Raw genomic sequence first — 18,583 nt, 5'->3', positions numbered from 1 at the left:
TTTATTCTTTTCGACACAAGACATTCATGAATTGACATGTTTTTATTGACATCTCAAGTTCAATCTAGAGTATAAATGGAATATTTGGCACGCACTATCTTGGACCATTCCCCTTTGTTATTGTCAATAGTATCTGAGGAAGATAAAATTAGTGGATATAGGTGGAGATTAAATAAGGAATTGATGAAAAGGAAAGATTTTTGGGATTTTGTAAGAAAACAAATCAAGTTTTTTATGGAATATAAATAAAGACTCAGTAAAGAATAAATTTGTTATATGTGATGCTTTAAAGGCATATTTGAGAGGACAAATTATTAGTTATATGGTAAAATTAAAAAAGGATTATTTAAAGGAAGTAGATAAATTAGTAAAGGAAATACTGATTTAGAGAAAACAATACAAATTAGTCCAAATGAGGAAAGGAAGAAATTAATGGAAAGGAAAAAAGGTCCAGCTTAATATAAGACAAACATATAGAGTTGAAAGAGATATTTTGTGAACTAAACAGAAGTATTATAAATTGGGAGAAAGAGCTCATGAGGTGTTGAAGAAAGAACAGCTATCTGGAACTATAGTAGCAATGAAAGACAAGAATGGTCAGATGGTTTATAAGTCGAAGGAAAAAGTGAAAATTTTAGAATGTTCTGAGAAGTTATACAAGTTCGAGTTAAAACAAGATGAAATTAAAATACAGCAATATTTGGAACAAATTCAATTACCAAATTGGTATGAAGAGGAGAGAGAAGGATTATCTAATTCATTTACAGAAGCTGAGATATACAAGGTTCTAAAAACATTGCAAAATAATAAAATGCCAGGAGAAGATGTTTCTCCAGTAGAATTTTATAAGGAATTTAAGGAATTGTTGGTACCAATCTTTAAAGAGATACTACATCAAATAAGAGGAATAAATGATGTACCAGAATCCTTTAAGATGGCATTGATAACAGTAATACCAAAAAAGGGAAAAGATCCATTACAACTTCATGTAAACCAATATCTTTGTTAAATGTAGATTATAAAATTATATCCAAATTGTTAAGATACTTCCAAAATTGATTAATATGGACCAGATGGGGTTTATTACAAAAAGAAAGGCAGCAGATAATATAGTGAGATTTTTAAGCTTGATAAATGTGACTCAAAAAAGGAAAGTTCCAGCAATGGAAATTACTTTAGATGCATAAAAATCATTTGATAGATTAGAATGGGACTTTCTATTTGAGGTATCTAAGTTTGGATTTTCTGAGGCATTTATAAGAGGAATAAAAGCATTGTATAATGAACCAAAGGCAAAAGTAATAGTAAATGGTCAAACGTCGGGACTGATTAGATTAGGAAGGTCTTCTAGGCAAGGTTGCCCACTTTCGCCATTCTTATTTGTATTGGCAATAGAACCGTTATCTGAAATAATTTGAAGGGATGAGGAAATTACAGGTTTTGATATAGGGTTCATAAAATTAGTCTTTTTGCAGATAATGTTATAGTATATAGGACTAAACCTGAAATTTCATTGAATAGAGTAAATGAAAGATTAATAGAATATGGATTAGTTTCAGAAAATAGAAATAATGTGGATAAAAGTGAAATGATGCCGTTGGTTAATTATTACGATAAATGTGTTCTTTCTACTTTTTTTTCTATCTGCAGGGGTTAGGGATGGCGAGAGATGGCGGGGGGGTGAAAACTGAAAATCATTTAGTATCTTTTTGTAATGTTAAAGCAAGTTAATTGAAATGTATGTAGACTTTAATAAATATAACTTTCAAAGAAATGGCAATTTTAAATTTAATTTAGTATTGACTCTGCACAAGATATAATTACATGGATGGAAAATTTTAAATAAAATATTCAAAAGAGAACACGGAACACAGGCACTGTGATCGCAGACAACAGAAATGCTGGAGAAACTCAGCACATCTACCAGCGTCCACAGGAGGTAAAGATGTATTACCGACATTTGGGCCTGAGCCTTTCCTCATACATCTTTACCTTTCATGTTTGACTCCATTCAGTTGCTGCGCTCTTGCTCATAACTTGAGGAAGAGCTCAGGCTCAAAACGTCAGTAAGACATCTGTTCCTCCTATGGACACTGCGAGGCCTGTTGATTTCCTCCAGCATTTCTGTGTTCTGATAAATGTACAGCAGAGGTAGCAAAGGTATCTTCGAGCTATTCATCAGCCACCCCAAGGAAATGTAATGTATGAAAAGGACAATAAGGATGTGAAAGGATTTTGCCCTTTTTGTACATGGTGTTATTATGAGTAGTTCATTCTGGGGGAAAAAAAAATTTCTTTTCTCCCACAGACACTGCTCAACCTGTTGAGTTTCTCCAGCAGATTATTTGTTTCCCCAGATTCCAGCATTTGTGGTCTCTCGCGTATCACCAAAAAAATTCTGCTGGAGCAGCATTTGTCAGAGAGAGAGAGAGAGTGCAGAAATAACCAGCTACAAGGACAGTGCAGAAGGGGTCGAAAGGGGGCTAGTGGGGTGATGGGTGGACCAGGGAAGGGTGAAGGTTGATGGACAGATGGGGGAGGCAGGTGAGGGAGGGGGAGGGGTAGGGAGTAGATTGCAGGTTCCAAGGAAAAGGGGCGGGAGCAAAGACGAGTCATGCAGAGTGGAGTTGGAGAAGTTGTGCGAAAATCGAATACCAGAGGACATCTGTATAAAAGAGAGGGGAGAAACGTTTAGGGGAGATGTTTTTTTCACTCAGAGAGGAAGTTTAGATAAGGTTTTTTTTTTAAAAATCACAGACATTAGTGGGTACCTGGAATGCATTGCAAGAGTGGTGGTGGAAGATGGAACAATAGGGACATTTAAAAGACTCTCAGACAGGCATATGGATGAAAGAAAAAAAAGGGTAAAAGACTCTTAGACAGGCACATGGATGAAAGGAAAAAAAAAAGTTATGAGGTAAGGAGGGATGAAGTTTTGTTTTTGGTGGAGACATGGAAGCAATGGAGAGGGTGCAGAGGAGATGTACCCAAATGTTGCCTGGATTGAGGCAAGGTCAACAGAGCTAGAGCTTTTCTCTTTGGACCAAAAAAGGATTGGAGGTGGCCTAACAGAGGTCTACAAGATTATGAGATCCTCCCCCCCCTTCTCCCCCACCTCCCCCGCCCTTCTCCCCCGCCCCCCTTCTCCCCCCACCCCCCTTCTCCCCCCACCCCCCTTCTCCCCCCACCCCCCTTCTCCCCCCACCCCCCTTCTCCCCCCACCCCCCTTCTCCCCCCACCCCCCTTCTCCCCCCACCCCCCTTCTCCCCCCACCCCCCTTCTCCCCCCACCCCCCTTCTCCCCCCACCCCCCTTCTCCCCCCACCCCCCTTCTCCCCCCACCTCCCCCCTTCTCCCCCACCTCCCCCCTTCTCCCCCCTTCTCCCCCACCTCCACCTCCCCCATCTCCTCCCCACCCCCACCCCCTTCTCCCCCACCTCCCCCTCCCACCCCACCCCACCCCTCGGCTCTGGACGACAGTCGCAAGTACCAGAGGACACCTTGTCTCCAGCGAGGGGAGGAAAGTTGAAGGGAGACGTCGTGGGTGCCTGGAAATGGCAGGAGTGGTGGTGGACGCTGGAATACTAATAGGGGTATTTAAGAGACTCTTCGACGCATGGATGCAGGGAAGAAGAAAAACAGAGGAGTGCGGGTGCGAGGTAGGGAAGGGTTAGATTGTCGAGTCGGTTTGGATAGGTCGGCACGACACAGTGGGTCTGCCGCTGCTGCCCATGTCCTTCAAGTGGAGACGATGATGAGCTGGAATAGATTCCAAAATAAATCTATTTAATGAAGCTCCCTGCTCGGGACCACCTGGACGGGGACCCCATCGGTGCAAAACCAAGGGCTGGGCCTCCCCACCTACCTCGGAAGCGGCGCAAGGAGCAGCAGGGCTGTCGGAGCGGCTCGGTCCGGCCGACGGCGGCCATCGTTACCAGGACAACGGGCCGGGCCGGGCCGGGAGCCCGGACCACATTCACCGCCGCACCGACCCGAGGGTCGCGCTGCCGTTGACAGATCGAAATGCTTTTCTTTTTTTTAATTAAAAAGAAACACAAGGACGCGCTTTAAAAAAAAATATATATCCGACGAATTAGAAGATTTACAGTTACCTTTTTAATAGCTGCAGCGCGGGGAGGAACGTTTAAGCCCGCGGACGCCTGGGGTGCACCAGTCTAAGGGTTCCGGCGGGGAAACCCATTGGCATCGGATCAGCGGGGTCGCTGGCGTTCCCCCCAATTCAGCCCCGATCCAGGAGCAACTGCTGAAGCGTTTTGGCGATCAGGCGGCGTCCGAAAGATCTTGAAATAAACGCCAGGGCATTAAATCCGGCGCGGAAATGGTTCCTCTGAAGGTTTCAGGCGCAATTTAGGACGATCAAGAGCCTGGCATTCAAATCCGCTTCAATTTTAATGTCCAGAACCTCCTTGAAACTGAGTGTGGCCTGAGCTGTTTAGTCAAGGTGAACGAGTTCTCATGAAGTAGGTGGCCTTAACAACTTTAGGTTTTGCCCCTTGATTGTCAGAAGTAGGTGAACGAGTTCTCATGAAGTAGGTGGCCTTGACAACTTTAGGTTTTGCACCTTGATTGTCAGAAGTAGGTGAACGAGTTCTCATGAAGTAGGTGACAACTTTAGGTTTTGCACCTTGATTGTCAGAAGTAGGTGAACGAGTTCTCATGAAGTAGGTGACAACTTTAGGTTTTGCACCTTGATTGTCAGAAGTAGGTGAACGAGTTCGCATGAAGTAGGTGACAACTTTAGGTTTTGCACCTTGATTGTCAGAAGTAGGTGAACGAGTTCTCATGAAGTAGGTGACAACTTTAGGTTTTGCACCTTGATTGTCAGAAGTAGGTGAACGAGTTCGCATGAAGTAGGTGGCCTTGACAACTTTAGGTTTTGCACCTTGATTGTCAGAAGTAGGTGAACGAGTTCTCATGAAGTAGGTGACAACTTTAGGTTTTGCACCTTGATTGTCAGAAGTAGGTGAACGAGTTCGCATGAAGTAGGTGACAACTTTAGGTTTTGCACCTTGATTGTCAGAAGTAGGTGAACGAGTTCTCATGAAGTAGGTGACAACTTTAGGTTTTGCACCTTGATTGTCAGAAGTAGGTGAACGAATTCGCATGAAGTAGGTGACAACTTTAGGTTTTGCACCTTGATTGTCAGAAGTAGGTGAACTAGTTCGCATGAAGTAGGTGGCCTTAACAACTTTAGGTTTTGCACCTTGATTGTCAGAAGTAGGTGAACGAGTTCTCATGAAGTAGGTGACAACTTTAGGTTTTGGACCTTGATTGTCAGAAGTAGGTGAACGAGTTCTCATGAAGTAGGTGACAACTTTAGGTTTTGCACCTTGATTGTCAGAAGTAGGTGAACGAGTTCTCATGAAGTAGGTGACAACTTTAGGTTTTGCACCTTGATTGTCAGAAGTAGGTGAACGAGTTCGCATGAAGTAGGTGACAACTTTAGGTTTTGCACCTTGATTGTCAGAAGTAGGTGAACGAGTTCGCATGAAGTAGGTGACAACTTTAGGTTTTGCACCTTGATTGTCAGAAGTAGGTGAACGAGTTCTCATGAAGTAGGTGGCCTTGACAACTTTAGGTTTTGGACCTTGATTGTCAGAAGTAGGTGAACGAGTTCTCATGAAGTAGGTGACAACTTTAGGTTTTGCACCTTGATTGTCAGAAGTAGGTGAACGAGTTCTCATGAAGTAGGTGGCCTTGACAACTTTAGGTTTTGGACCTTGATTGTCAGAAGTAGGTGAAAGAGTTCGCATGAAGTAGGTGGCCTTGACAACTTTAGCTTTTGGACCTTGATTGTCAGAAGTAGGTGAACGAGTTCTCATGAAGTAGGTGGCCTTGACAACTTTAGGTTTTGGACCTTGATTGTCAGAAGTAGGTGAACTAGTTCGCATGAAGTAGGTGGCCTTAACAACTTTAGGTTTTGCACCTTGATTGTCAGAAGTAGGTGAATGAGTTCGCATGAAGTAGGTGGCCTTGACAACTTTAGGTTTTGCACGTTGATTGTCAGAAGTAGGTGAACGAGTTCTCATGAAGTAGGTGACAACTTTAGGTTTTGGACCTTGATTGTCAGAAGTAGGTGAACGAGTTCTCATGAAGTAGGTGGCCTTGACAACTTTAGGTTTTGCACCTTGATTGTCAGAAGTAGGTGAACGAGTTCGCATGAAGTAGGTGGCCTTGACAACTTTAGGTTTTGCACCTTGATTGTCAGAAGTAGGTGAACGAGTTCGCATGAAGTAGGTGGCCTTGACAACTTTAGGTTTTGGACCTTGATTGTCAGAAGTAGGTGAACGAGTTCTCATGAAGTAGGTGGCCTTGACAACTTTAGGTTTTGCACCTTGATTGTCAGAAGTAGGTGAACGAGTTCTCATGAAGTAGGTGGCCTTGACAACTTTAGGTTTTGCACCTTGATTGTCAGAAGTAGGTGAACGAGTTCGCATGAAGTAGGTGGCCTTAACAACTTTAGGTTTTGCACCTTGATTGTCAGAAGTAGGTGAACGAGTTCGCATGAAGTAGGTGGCCTTGACAACTTTAGGTTTTGGACCTTGATTGTCAGAAGTAGGTGAACGAGTTCTCATGAAATAGGTGGCCTTGACAACTTTAGGTTTTGCACCTTGATTGTCAGAAGTAGGTGAACGAGTTCGCATGAAGTAGGTGGCCTTGACAACTTTAGGTTTTGCACCTTGATTGTCAGAAGTAGGTGAACGAGTTCTCATGAAGTAGGTGGCCTTGACAACTTTAGGTTTTGCACCTTGATTGTCAGAAGTAGGTGAACGAGTTCTCATGAAGTAGGTGGCCTTGACAACTTTAGGTTTTGCACCTTGATTGTCAGAAGTAGGTGAACGAGTTCGCATGAAGTAGGTGGCCTTAACAACTTTAGGTTTTGCACCTTGATTGTCAGAAGTAGGTGAACGAGTTCGCATGAAGTAGGTGGCCTTGACAACTTTAGGTTTTGGACCTTGATTGTCAGAAGTAGGTGAACGAGTTCGCATGAAGTAGGTGGCCTTGACAACTTTAGGTTTTGCACCTTGATTGTCAGAAGTAGGTGAACGAGTTCTCATGAAGTAGGTGGCCTTGACAACTTTAGCTTTTGGACCTTGATTGTCAGAAGTAGGTGAACGAGTTCTCATGAAGTAGGTGGCCTTGACAACTTTAGGTTTTGGACCTTGATTGTCAGAAGTAGGTGAACGAGTTCTCATGAAGTAGGTGGCCTTGACAACTTTAGGTTTTGGACCTTGATTGTCAGAAGTAGGTGAACTAGTTCGCATGAAGTAGGTGGCCTTAACAACTTTAGGTTTTGCACCTTGATTGTCAGAAGTAGGTGAACGAGTTCTCATGAAGTAGGTGGCCTTGACAACTTTAGGTTTTGCACCTTGATTGTCAGAAGTAGGTGAACGAGTTCGCATGAAGTAGGTGGCCTTGACAACTTTAGGTTTTGGACCTTGATTGTCAGAAGTAGGTGAACTAGTTCGCATGAAGTAGGTGGCCTTAACAACTTTAGGTTTTGCCCCTTGATTGTCAGAAGTAGGTGAACGAGTTCTCATGAAGTAGGTGGCCTTGACAACTTTAGGTTTTGGACCTTGATTGTCAGAAGGAGGTGAACTAGTTCGCATGAAGTAGGTGGCCTTAACAACTTTAGGTTTTGCACCTTGATTGTCAGAAGTAGGTGAACGAGTTCTCATGAAGTAGGTGGCCTTGACAACTTTAGGTTTTGCACCTTGATTGTCAGAAGTAGGTGAACGAGTTCGCATGAAGTAGGTGGCCTTGACAACTTTAGGTTTTGCACCTTGATTGTCAGAAGTAGGTGAACTAGTTCGCATGAAGTTGGTGGCCTTGACAACTTTAGGTTTTGGACCTTGATTGTCAGAAGTAGGTGAACGAGTTCGCATGAAGTAGGTGGCCTTGACAACTTTAGATTTTGGACCTTGATTGTCAGAAGTAGGTGAACTAGTTCGCATGAAGTAGGTGGCCTTAACAACTTTAGGTTTTGCACCTTGATTGTCAGAAGTAGGTGAATGAGTTCGCATGAAGTAGGTGGCCTTGACAACTTTAGGTTTTGGACCTTGATTGTCAGAAGTAGGTGAACGAGTTCTCATGAAGTAGGTGGCCTTGACAACTTTAGGTTTTGGACCTTGATTGTCAGAAGTAGGTGAACTAGTTCGCATGAAGTAGGTGGCCTTAACAACTTTAGGTTTTGCACCTTGATTGTCAGAAGTAGGTGAACGAGTTCTCATGAAGTAGGTGGCCTTGACAACTTTAGGTTTTGCACCTTGATTGTCAGAAGTAGGTGAACGAGTTCTCATGAAGTAGGTGGCCTTGACAACTTTAGCTTTTGCACCTTGATTGTCAGAAGTAGGTGAACTAGTTCGCATGAAGTAGGTGGCCTTGACAACTTTAGGTTTTGCACCTTGATTGTCAGAAGTAGGTGAACAAGTTCTCATGAAGTAGGTGGCCTTGACAACTTTAGGTTTTGCACCTTGATTGTCAGAAGTAGGTGAACGAGTTCGCATGAAGTAGGTGACAACTTTAGGTTTTGCACCTTGATTGTCAGAAGTAGGTGAACGAGTTCTCATGAAGTAGGTGACAACTTTAGGTTTTGCACCTTGATTGTCAGAAGTAGGTGAACGAGTTCGCATGAAGTAGGTGACAACTTTAGGTTTTGCACCTTGATTGTCAGAAGTAGGTGAACGAGTTCGCATGAAGTAGGTGACAACTTTAGGTTTTGGACCTTGATTGTCAGAAGTAGGTGAACTAGTTCGCATGAAGTAGGTGGCCTTAACAACTTTAGGTTTTGCACCTTGATTGTCAGAAGTAGGTGAACGAGTTCTCATGAAGTAGGTGACAACTTTAGGTTTTGGACCTTGATTGTCAGAAGTAGGTGAACGAGTTCTCATGAAGTAGGTGACAACTTTAGGTTTTGCACCTTGATTGTCAGAAGTAGGTGAACGAGTTCTCATGAAGTAGGTGACAACTTTAGGTTTTGCACCTTGATTGTCAGAAGTAGGTGAACGAGTTCGCATGAAGTAGGTGACAACTTTAGGTTTTGCACCTTGATTGTCAGAAGTAGGTGAACGAGTTCGCATGAAGTAGGTGACAACTTTAGGTTTTGCACCTTGATTGTCAGAAGTAGGTGAACGAGTTCTCATGAAGTAGGTGGCCTTGACAACTTTAGGTTTTGGACCTTGATTGTCAGAAGTAGGTGAACGAGTTCTCATGAAGTAGGTGACAACTTTAGGTTTTGCACCTTGATTGTCAGAAGTAGGTGAACGAGTTCTCATGAAGTAGGTGGCCTTGACAACTTTAGGTTTTGGACCTTGATTGTCAGAAGTAGGTGAAAGAGTTCGCATGAAGTAGGTGGCCTTGACAACTTTAGCTTTTGGACCTTGATTGTCAGAAGTAGGTGAACGAGTTCTCATGAAGTAGGTGGCCTTGACAACTTTAGGTTTTGGACCTTGATTGTCAGAAGTAGGTGAACTAGTTCGCATGAAGTAGGTGGCCTTAACAACTTTAGGTTTTGCACCTTGATTGTCAGAAGTAGGTGAATGAGTTCGCATGAAGTAGGTGGCCTTGACAACTTTAGGTTTTGCACCTTGATTGTCAGAAGTAGGTGAACGAGTTCTCATGAAGTAGGTGACAACTTTAGATTTTGGACCTTGATTGTCAGAAGTAGGTGAACTAGTTCGCATGAAGTAGGTGGCCTTAACAACTTTAGGTTTTGCACCTTGATTGTCAGAAGTAGGTGAACGAGTTCGCATGAAGTAGGTGGCCTTGACAACTTTAGGTTTTGCACCTTGATTGTCAGAAGTAGGTGAACGAGTTCGCATGAAGTAGGTGGCCTTGACAACTTTAGGTTTTGGACCTTGATTGTCAGAAGTAGGTGAACGAGTTCTCATGAAGTAGGTGGCCTTGACAACTTTAGGTTTTGCACCTTGATTGTCAGAAGTAGGTGAACGAGTTCTCATGAAGTAGGTGGCCTTGACAACTTTAGGTTTTGGACCTTGATTGTCAGAAGTAGGTGAAAGAGTTCGCATGAAGTAGGTGGCCTTGACAACTTTAGCTTTTGGACCTTGATTGTCAGAAGTAGGTGAACGAGTTCTCATGAAGTAGGTGGCCTTGACAACTTTAGGTTTTGGACCTTGATTGTCAGAAGTAGGTGAACTAGTTCGCATGAAGTAGGTGGCCTTAACAACTTTAGGTTTTGCACCTTGATTGTCAGAAGTAGGTGAATGAGTTCGCATGAAGTAGGTGGCCTTGACAACTTTAGGTTTTGCACCTTGATTGTCAGAAGTAGGTGAACGAGTTCTCATGAAGTAGGTGACAACTTTAGATTTTGGACCTTGATTGTCAGAAGTAGGTGAACTAGTTCGCATGAAGTAGGTGGCCTTAACAACTTTAGGTTTTGCACCTTGATTGTCAGAAGTAGGTGAACGAGTTCGCATGAAGTAGGTGGCCTTGACAACTTTAGGTTTTGCACCTTGATTGTCAGAAGTAGGTGAACGAGTTCGCATGAAGTAGGTGGCCTTGACAACTTTAGGTTTTGGACCTTGATTGTCAGAAGTAGGTGAACGAGTTCTCATGAAGTAGGTGGCCTTGACAACTTTAGGTTTTGCACCTTGATTGTCAGAAGTAGGTGAACGAGTTCTCATGAAGTAGGTGGCCTTGACAACTTTAGGTTTTGCACCTTGATTGTCAGAAGTAGGTGAACGAGTTCGCATGAAGTAGGTGGCCTTAACAACTTTAGGTTTTGCACCTTGATTGTCAGAAGTAGGTGAACGAGTTCGCATGAAGTAGGTGGCCTTGACAACTTTAGGTTTTGGACCTTGATTGTCAGAAGTAGGTGAACGAGTTCTCATGAAGTAGGTGGCCTTGACAACTTTAGGTTTTGCACCTTGATTGTCAGAAGTAGGTGAACGAGTTCGCATGAAGTAGGTGGCCTTGACAACTTTAGGTTTTGCACCTTGATTGTCAGAAGTAGGTGAACGAGTTCTCATGAAGTAGGTGGCCTTGACAACTTTAGGTTTTGCACCTTGATTGTCAGAAGTAGGTGAACGAGTTCTCATGAAGTAGGTGGCCTTGACAACTTTAGGTTTTGCACCTTGATTGTCAGAAGTAGGTGAACGAGTTCGCATGAAGTAGGTGGCCTTAACAACTTTAGGTTTTGCACCTTGATTGTCAGAAGTAGGTGAACGAGTTCGCATGAAGTAGGTGGCCTTGACAACTTTAGGTTTTGGACCTTGATTGTCAGAAGTAGGTGAACGAGTTCGCATGAAGTAGGTGGCCTTGACAACTTTAGGTTTTGCACCTTGATTGTCAGAAGTAGGTGAACGAGTTCTCATGAAGTAGGTGGCCTTGACAACTTTAGCTTTTGGACCTTGATTGTCAGAAGTAGGTGAACGAGTTCTCATGAAGTAGGTGGCCTTGACAACTTTAGGTTTTGGACCTTGATTGTCAGAAGTAGGTGAACGAGTTCTCATGAAGTAGGTGGCCTTGACAACTTTAGGTTTTGGACCTTGATTGTCAGAAGTAGGTGAACTAGTTCGCATGAAGTAGGTGGCCTTAACAACTTTAGGTTTTGCACCTTGATTGTCAGAAGTAGGTGAACGAGTTCTCATGAAGTAGGTGGCCTTGACAACTTTAGGTTTTGCACCTTGATTGTCAGAAGTAGGTGAACGAGTTCGCATGAAGTAGGTGGCCTTGACAACTTTAGGTTTTGGACCTTGATTGTCAGAAGTAGGTGAACTAGTTCGCATGAAGTAGGTGGCCTTAACAACTTTAGGTTTTGCCCCTTGATTGTCAGAAGTAGGTGAACGAGTTCTCATGAAGTAGGTGGCCTTGACAACTTTAGGTTTTGGACCTTGATTGTCAGAAGTAGGTGAACTAGTTCGCATGAAGTAGGTGGCCTTAACAACTTTAGGTTTTGCACCTTGATTGTCAGAAGTAGGTGAACGAGTTCTCATGAAGTAGGTGGCCTTGACAACTTTAGGTTTTGCACCTTGATTGTCAGAAGTAGGTGAACGAGTTCGCATGAAGTAGGTGGCCTTGACAACTTTAGGTTTTGCACCTTGATTGTCAGAAGTAGGTGAACTAGTTCGCATGAAGTTGGTGGCCTTGACAACTTTAGGTTTTGGACCTTGATTGTCAGAAGTAGGTGAACTAGTTCTCATGAAGTAGGTGGCCTTGACAACTTTAGGTTTTGCACCTTGATTGTCAGAAGTAGGTGAACGAGTTCTCATGAAGTAGGTGGCCTTGACAACTTTAGCTTTTGCACCTTGATTGTCAGAAGTAGGTGAACTAGTTCGCATGAAGTAGGTGGCCTTGACAACTTTAGGTTTTGCACCTTGATTGTCAGAAGTAGGTGAACAAGTTCTCATGAAGTAGGTGGCCTTGACAACTTTAGGTTTTGCACCTTGATTGTCAGAAGTAGGTGAACTAGTTCGCATGAAGTAGGTGGCCTTGACAACTTTAGGTTTTGCACCTTGATTGTCAGAAGTAGGTGAACAAGTTCTCATGAAGTAGGTGGCCTTGACAACTTTAGGTTTTGCACCTTGATTGTCAGAAGTAGGTGAACGAGTTCTCATGAAGTAGGTGGCCTTGAAAACTTTAAGTTTTGCACCTTGATTGTCAGAAGTAGGTGAACGAGTTCTCATGAAGTAGGTGGCCTTGACAACTTTAGGTTTTGCACCTTGATTGTCAGAAGTAGGTGAACGAGTTCGCATGAAGTAGGTGGCCTTGACAACTTTAGGTTTTGCACCTTGATTGTCAGAAGTAGGTGAACTAGTTCGCATGAAGTTGGTGGCCTTGACAACTTTAGGTTTTGGACCTTGATTGTCAGAAGTAGGTGAACTAGTTCGCATGAAGTAGGTGGCCTTGACAACTTTAGGTTTTGCACCTTGATTGTCAGAAGTAGGTGAACGAGTTCGCATGAAGTAGGTGGCCTTGACAACTTTAGGTTTTGCACCTTGATTGTCAGAAGTAGGTGAACGAGTTTGCATGAAGTTGGTGGCCTTGACAACTTTAGCTTTTGGACCTTGATTGTCAGAAGTAGGTGAATTAGTTCGCATGAAGTAGGAGGCCTTGACAACTTTAGGTTTTGGACCTTGATTGTCAGAAGTAGGTGAACGAGTTCGCATGAAGTAGGTGGCCTTGACAACTTTAGCTTTTGGACCTTGATTGTCAGAAGTAGGTGAACTAGTTCGCATGAAGTAGGTGGCCTTGACAACTTTAGGTTTTGGACCTTGATTGTCAGAAGTAGGTGAAGGAGTTCTCATGAAGTAGGTGGCCTTGACAACTTTAGGTTTTGTACCTTGATTGTCAGAAGTAGGTGAACGAGTTTGCATGAAGTTGGTGGCCTTGACAACTTTAGCTTTTGGACCTTGATTGTCAGAAGTAGGTGAACGAGTTCGCATGAAGTAGGTGGCCTTGACAACTTTAGCTTTTGGACCTTGATTGTCAGAAGTAGGTGAACGAGTTCGCTTGAAGTAGGTGGCCTTGACAACTTTAGCCATGGGGTTGCTGAAGAATATCTTGAAGATACCTTTACTACGTACCCTGGACAAACACTACCCTTGGAAACTATGCTTAACCCTAGCTGGAAGAAGGGTGCCAGCTTTATTGTTTTATCAGCCAAAACTGTCTCTGATGAACGGAATTGTCTCCAACAACGTGGAAACAAATCGATGTTCTCGAAAGGTATCTTGTCTCTTGGTTCGGTGTTTTGCCACAAGCAAATCTTATTCAAAAAGTGGAAAGCAAGATGATGAGGTGGCAGTTGAACTTGACTGTGAAATGGAAGATGATGAATATGAAGAACTGGTTCAGGAACAAATACCTGCTCTTCCTAAGATAGTACATATCTATCACCAATGTACATAGTGTATATAGTAGTGTATATAGTTACTGTATCTAGACTGTGCTTATAGCAATTGGCTGAGAGCTAAGCCACACCTGTTACCTGGGCCTTAAAGGGCTGTGTCCCTAGCCAGGTCGGATCATTCCGGACTGGTCGGCCACCTGTGAAGAGCTCCGGTCTTTTGCTAATAAAAGCCTTGGTTTGGATCAACAAGTCTTTGGTTCTTTCGACGAGCTCTACAATTTTATTAGCAAAAGAAAAATTTTTTTGAAAGGGATGGAGCGTCTAATTAGGCCAGAAAAACTTGATATCGACCCACGGTCAGCTACAGCCTTCAAAGCCTTTAACTTCTGGCTGCTGAACTTTGAAAACTTCCTAAGGCTCATTGAGGTGGAGGAGGATAACCTGCGTCTAACAGCATTGCTGTCTATGGTGTCCTTGAGAGTCTACGAGAACATCCAGGATGAGACCACTTACACCGCAGCCATAAAGGTACTGAAAGAAATGTATAACCAACCGGTGAACAGAGTTCATGCCCGGCTCGTGCTTGCGTCGAGGAAACAACAGCCCGGTGAGTCCAGTAGAGCATATTTACAAGTAGTAAAGGTGTTGGGCAAGGACTGTAACTGTGTGGACAAAACTGCTGCCGAGATCACTAGCGACCTCGTCCGGGATGCCTATGTGGCTGGGCTCCGATCGAACGAAGTGAGGCTGCGTTTGCTCGAACAAGGGGTAGAAAAACTAGAGGACGTGGCCCGGATTGCAATCACAATGGAGGATGCAGCCTTAAAGTCCACCGAGCTCTCTAGGGACTGGACCCCTCGCTCTGATGTGAGTAGAGTGCCCTTCTACCCTACCCCTGACGGCCTGTCGGCTGCTGCTACCCTGCCCCGTGCGAACCCGAAATGTTATTTCTGCGGGAGGAACAAGCACAGCAGATCCCAGTGCCCAGCAAGAAAAGCCAAGTGCCAGAAGTGCCTTAAAAACGGCCACTTTGCTGCAGTCTGTAGGTCTAAAATGGCCGCCGGCAAACACAGTGCCTCGTGTGAAGCCCAACCGCCACTATCCCATTCAAACTCTTCTTCCCCAGAGCTCTCGTCCAATGAGAGCGAGGGCTCCCCTGCACGGCAACGCCTGACGTCACAGAGACGCCGAACCCGGAAGGGGCAGCCCACCCTCGCAACCATGGTGATGGCCCGCCTCTCGCCCCCGTGCGGGACACTCGACACTACCGCCGCTGCTGCCGCCGCCACAGTCACCCCCGGGGCCGACGCTACCGCCGCTGCTGCCGCCGCCACAGTCACCCCCGGGGCCGACGCTACCGCCGCTGCTGCCGCCGCCACAGCCACCCGCGGGGCCGACGCTACCGCCGCTGCTGCCGCCGCCACAGCCACCCCCGGGGCCGACGCTACCGCCGCTGCTGCCGCCGCCACAGACACCCCCGGGGCCGACGCTACCGCCGCCGCAGCCGCCACAGACACCCCCGGGGCCGACGCTACCGCCGCTGCTGCCGCCGCCACCGCCACCCGCGGGGCCGACGCTACCGCCGCTGCTGCAGCCGCCACACACACCCCCGGGGCCGACGCTACCGCCGCTGCTGCCACCGCCACGGACACCCCCGGGGCCGACGCTACCGCCGCCGCAGCCACCCCCGTGGCCAACCAGGTACTCACCCCAGCGTCCATCACCGACGACCGCCAGGGCCCGACCGCCGCGACCGAACAACTACAAACCCCACTACTTACTATTCACCCGCTAACGCCGCCACAACAGCACTTCCGGGAAGTCCTCCAATCTGCTCCTCGAGCGTTGACTACGTCATCCCGTTGCGTGACGTCATCGCGCAAAACTCCCCGGTCAACTGCTTCAATAACATTAAACCAGCAATGCTCTCATCCCCTCACCAGAGCAATGGAACTGATTAAAGTGCATGGACACTACACCAATTGCTTATTTGACTCTGGGTCAACTGACAGCTTTATTCAGCCAGATCTGGCCCTCCGTTGGGGACTTGACATTATCCCCACTACCCAGAGGATCTCATTAGCGACGAGGTCGCACTCGACTGGGATAAAGGGGTATTGCATCGCCACGCTGGAAGTACAGGGCGTAACGGTCACCCACTTCAAATTATTCGTCCTTCCCCAATTGTGCGCCCCAGTGTTGCTGGGATTAGACTTTCAGTGTCAGTTCCGAACGGTGTCCCTACACTTTGGGGGACCCCATGCCCCCCTCTCGGTCTGCCATCGCCCCACCCCCGAAGCACCCGAGCAACCCGCCCCTGTGCCCCGGGGCCAGTCCTGCGGCCTTTCCACACTCCGGATTGCCCCGCCGGCACTCTTCGCAAACCTCACCCCTGGCTGGAAGCCTGTGGCCACCAAAAGTCGGCAATATAGTTACGAAAACAGGAAATTCATCAGGAGTGAGGTGCGTAGATTGCTGGATGAGGGCATCATTGAACCCAGTTCAAGCCCCTGGAGAGCCCAGGTGGTGGTTGTCAAGAATGAAAAAAAACTACGGATGGTGGTCGACTATAGCCAGACCATTAACCGCTTCACACTCCTGGATGCGTACCCCCCTGCCACGCATCACGGATGTGGTGAACCAGATCGCCCAATACCGCATTTTCTCCACTATTGACCTACGTTCGGCCTACCACCAGCTCCCGATCCGCTGTGAGGACCGACCATTCACGGCATTTGAGGCGAATGGGAGGCTATATCAATTTCTCAGGGTACCATTCGGGGTCACTAATGGTGTCGCGGTCTTCCAGCGGGAAATGGACAGGATGGTGGACCAGAACGGGCTAACCGCTACCTTCCCGTATCTGGACAATATCACCATCTGCGGCCACGACATGCAGGACCACGACGCTAACCTAGACAAATTTCTCCAAACTGCCCGTCGGCTGAACCTGACTTACAATTTGGACAAGTGTGTCTTCCGGACCACTCGACTCGCCATTCTAGGTTGTGTGGTGGAGAAGGGGATAGTCATGCCAGATCCTGACCGCATGCGTCCCCTAATGGACTTACCCCCCCCACATACCCAGAAAGCTCTCAAACGTTGCCTGGGCCTTTTCTCGTATTACGCCCAATGGGTTCCACACTATGCCGACAAGGCGCGTCCTCTTATCAAGACCACCTCCTTTCCCCTCTCGACCGAAGCCACAGCGGCTTTCGATCGAATCAAATCTGACATTGCTGCTGCGACGCTGCACGCGATCGATGAGTCTGTCCCGTTTCAAGTCGAGAGCGATGCATCCGACTTCGCCCTGGCAGCCACCTTGAACCAGGCCGGTCGGCCTGTAGCCTTCTTCTCCAGAACCCTCCAGGGTCCTGAGAGTAGACACTCCTCGATCGAGAAGGAAGCGCAGGCCATAGTTGAAGCAGTGCGTCGTTGGAGACATTACCTCGCTGGGAGGCGCTTTACACTGTTGACTGATCAACGTGCAGTCTCCTTCATGTTCAGCAACACCCAGCGTGGTAAGATAAAAAACGACAAAATCGCCAGATGGAGAATCGAACTCTCCACCTTTAACTACGACATCCTGTACCGGCCTGGTAAGCTCAACGACCCGCCTGACGCGCTCTCCAGGGGGACGTGCGCCAGCATACAGATGGACAGACTACGGAAACTCCATGAGGCGCTCTGTCATCCAGGGGTCACTAGGTTTGCTCACTTTGTCAAGGCGCGCAACTTACCCTACACAGTCGAGGAGATCCGCTCCATGACCCGAGCCTGTGCGGTGTGCGCTGAATGCAAGCCCCACTTCTTCCGTCCGGATAACTCCCACGTTATCAAAGCCACCCGCCCCTTCGAGCGTCTTAGCGTAGACTTTAAGGGCCCCCTACCGTCGACCAACCGTAATACCTACATCCTTACAGCCATCGACGAGTACTCCCGCTTCCCATTCGCTGTGGCCTGCCCAGACACCACTGCCACCTCAGTGATACAGGCCCTTCACACTATTTTCACCATCTTCGGGTACCCCAATTCCATCCACAGTGATAGGGGTTCCTCATTCATGAGTGCAGAGCTGCGACAGTACCTTCTGGAGTGTGGTATTGCTTCAAGCAGGACCACGAGCTATAACCCACGCGGTAATGGCCAGATCGAGAGGGAGAATGCCACTATATGGAGAGCGGTTACACTGGCTCTCCGGTCTAAAGGTCTCCCCACCTCTCACTGGCAGGAGGTTCTCAGTAGTGCCTTACACTCCATCCGCTCCCTCCTATGTACTGCAACAAATGCCACCCCCCACGAAAGGATGTTCCTTTTCCCGAGGAAATCCGAATCAGGAACCACTGTACCGGCATGGCTCACCGTCCCTGGCCCCGTCCTTTTGCGACGCCACGTCCGGCACTCAAAGAACGACCCCTTGGTCGACCGGGTGACTCTACTCCACGCGAACCCACATTACGCCTACGTTGGGTTCCCAGACGGGCGGGAGGACACTGTTTCGGTGCGGGACCTAGCTCAGGACGCGGGAGAACCAGCAAACCCCCCAACCCAACCTTCCCCAACTCTTTATTCTCCAGGCCCCGTGCCGCAGCAGAAGGACCAACCGCACCCGGGCCACCCTGCCGACAACACGACTGGGGAATTGAGCGACGGAGCAGTCGCACCCGACAAGCCCGCTGGCGACACCACTCCAGCGACCCCGATCCCGGCACCACGGCGGTCACACCGGATGGTCAGACCCCCTGACCGCTAC

General features: G+C 46.8%; 2 protein-coding genes across 2 annotated transcripts in view; one reads left to right on the top strand and one right to left on the bottom strand.

The window, feature by feature from the left end:
- LOC138739601 (uncharacterized) overlaps positions 1 to 4,026 on the bottom strand; it is a 32,810-nt gene extending 28,784 nt beyond the window's left edge. Inside the window, exon 1 of the mRNA XM_069891958.1 lies at positions 3,865 to 4,026. Coding sequence (XP_069748059.1) covers positions 3,865 to 3,928 — 64 coding nt within the window. The 5' untranslated portion in view covers positions 3,929 to 4,026. The remainder of the gene's footprint in view (positions 1 to 3,864) is intronic.
- Positions 4,027 to 13,894: 9,868 nt separating this feature from the next.
- On the top strand, positions 13,895 to 18,572 carry LOC138739600 (uncharacterized). Its single transcript, XM_069891957.1, has 2 exons — positions 13,895 to 14,697; positions 18,408 to 18,572. The coding sequence occupies exons 1-2, from the start codon at positions 14,143 to 14,145 to the stop codon at positions 18,474 to 18,476; spliced, it is 624 nt and encodes a 207-aa protein (XP_069748058.1). The 5' UTR covers positions 13,895 to 14,142; the 3' UTR covers positions 18,477 to 18,572.
- Positions 18,573 to 18,583: the final 11 nt, after the last annotated feature.

Source organism: Narcine bancroftii, chromosome 7 (assembly GCF_036971445.1).
Source record: "Narcine bancroftii isolate sNarBan1 chromosome 7, sNarBan1.hap1, whole genome shotgun sequence".
NCBI lineage: Eukaryota > Metazoa > Chordata > Chondrichthyes > Torpediniformes > Narcinidae > Narcine > Narcine bancroftii.
The sequence above is the reverse complement of the archived record's forward strand: the minus strand, read 5'-3'. Positions and strand labels throughout refer to the sequence as shown.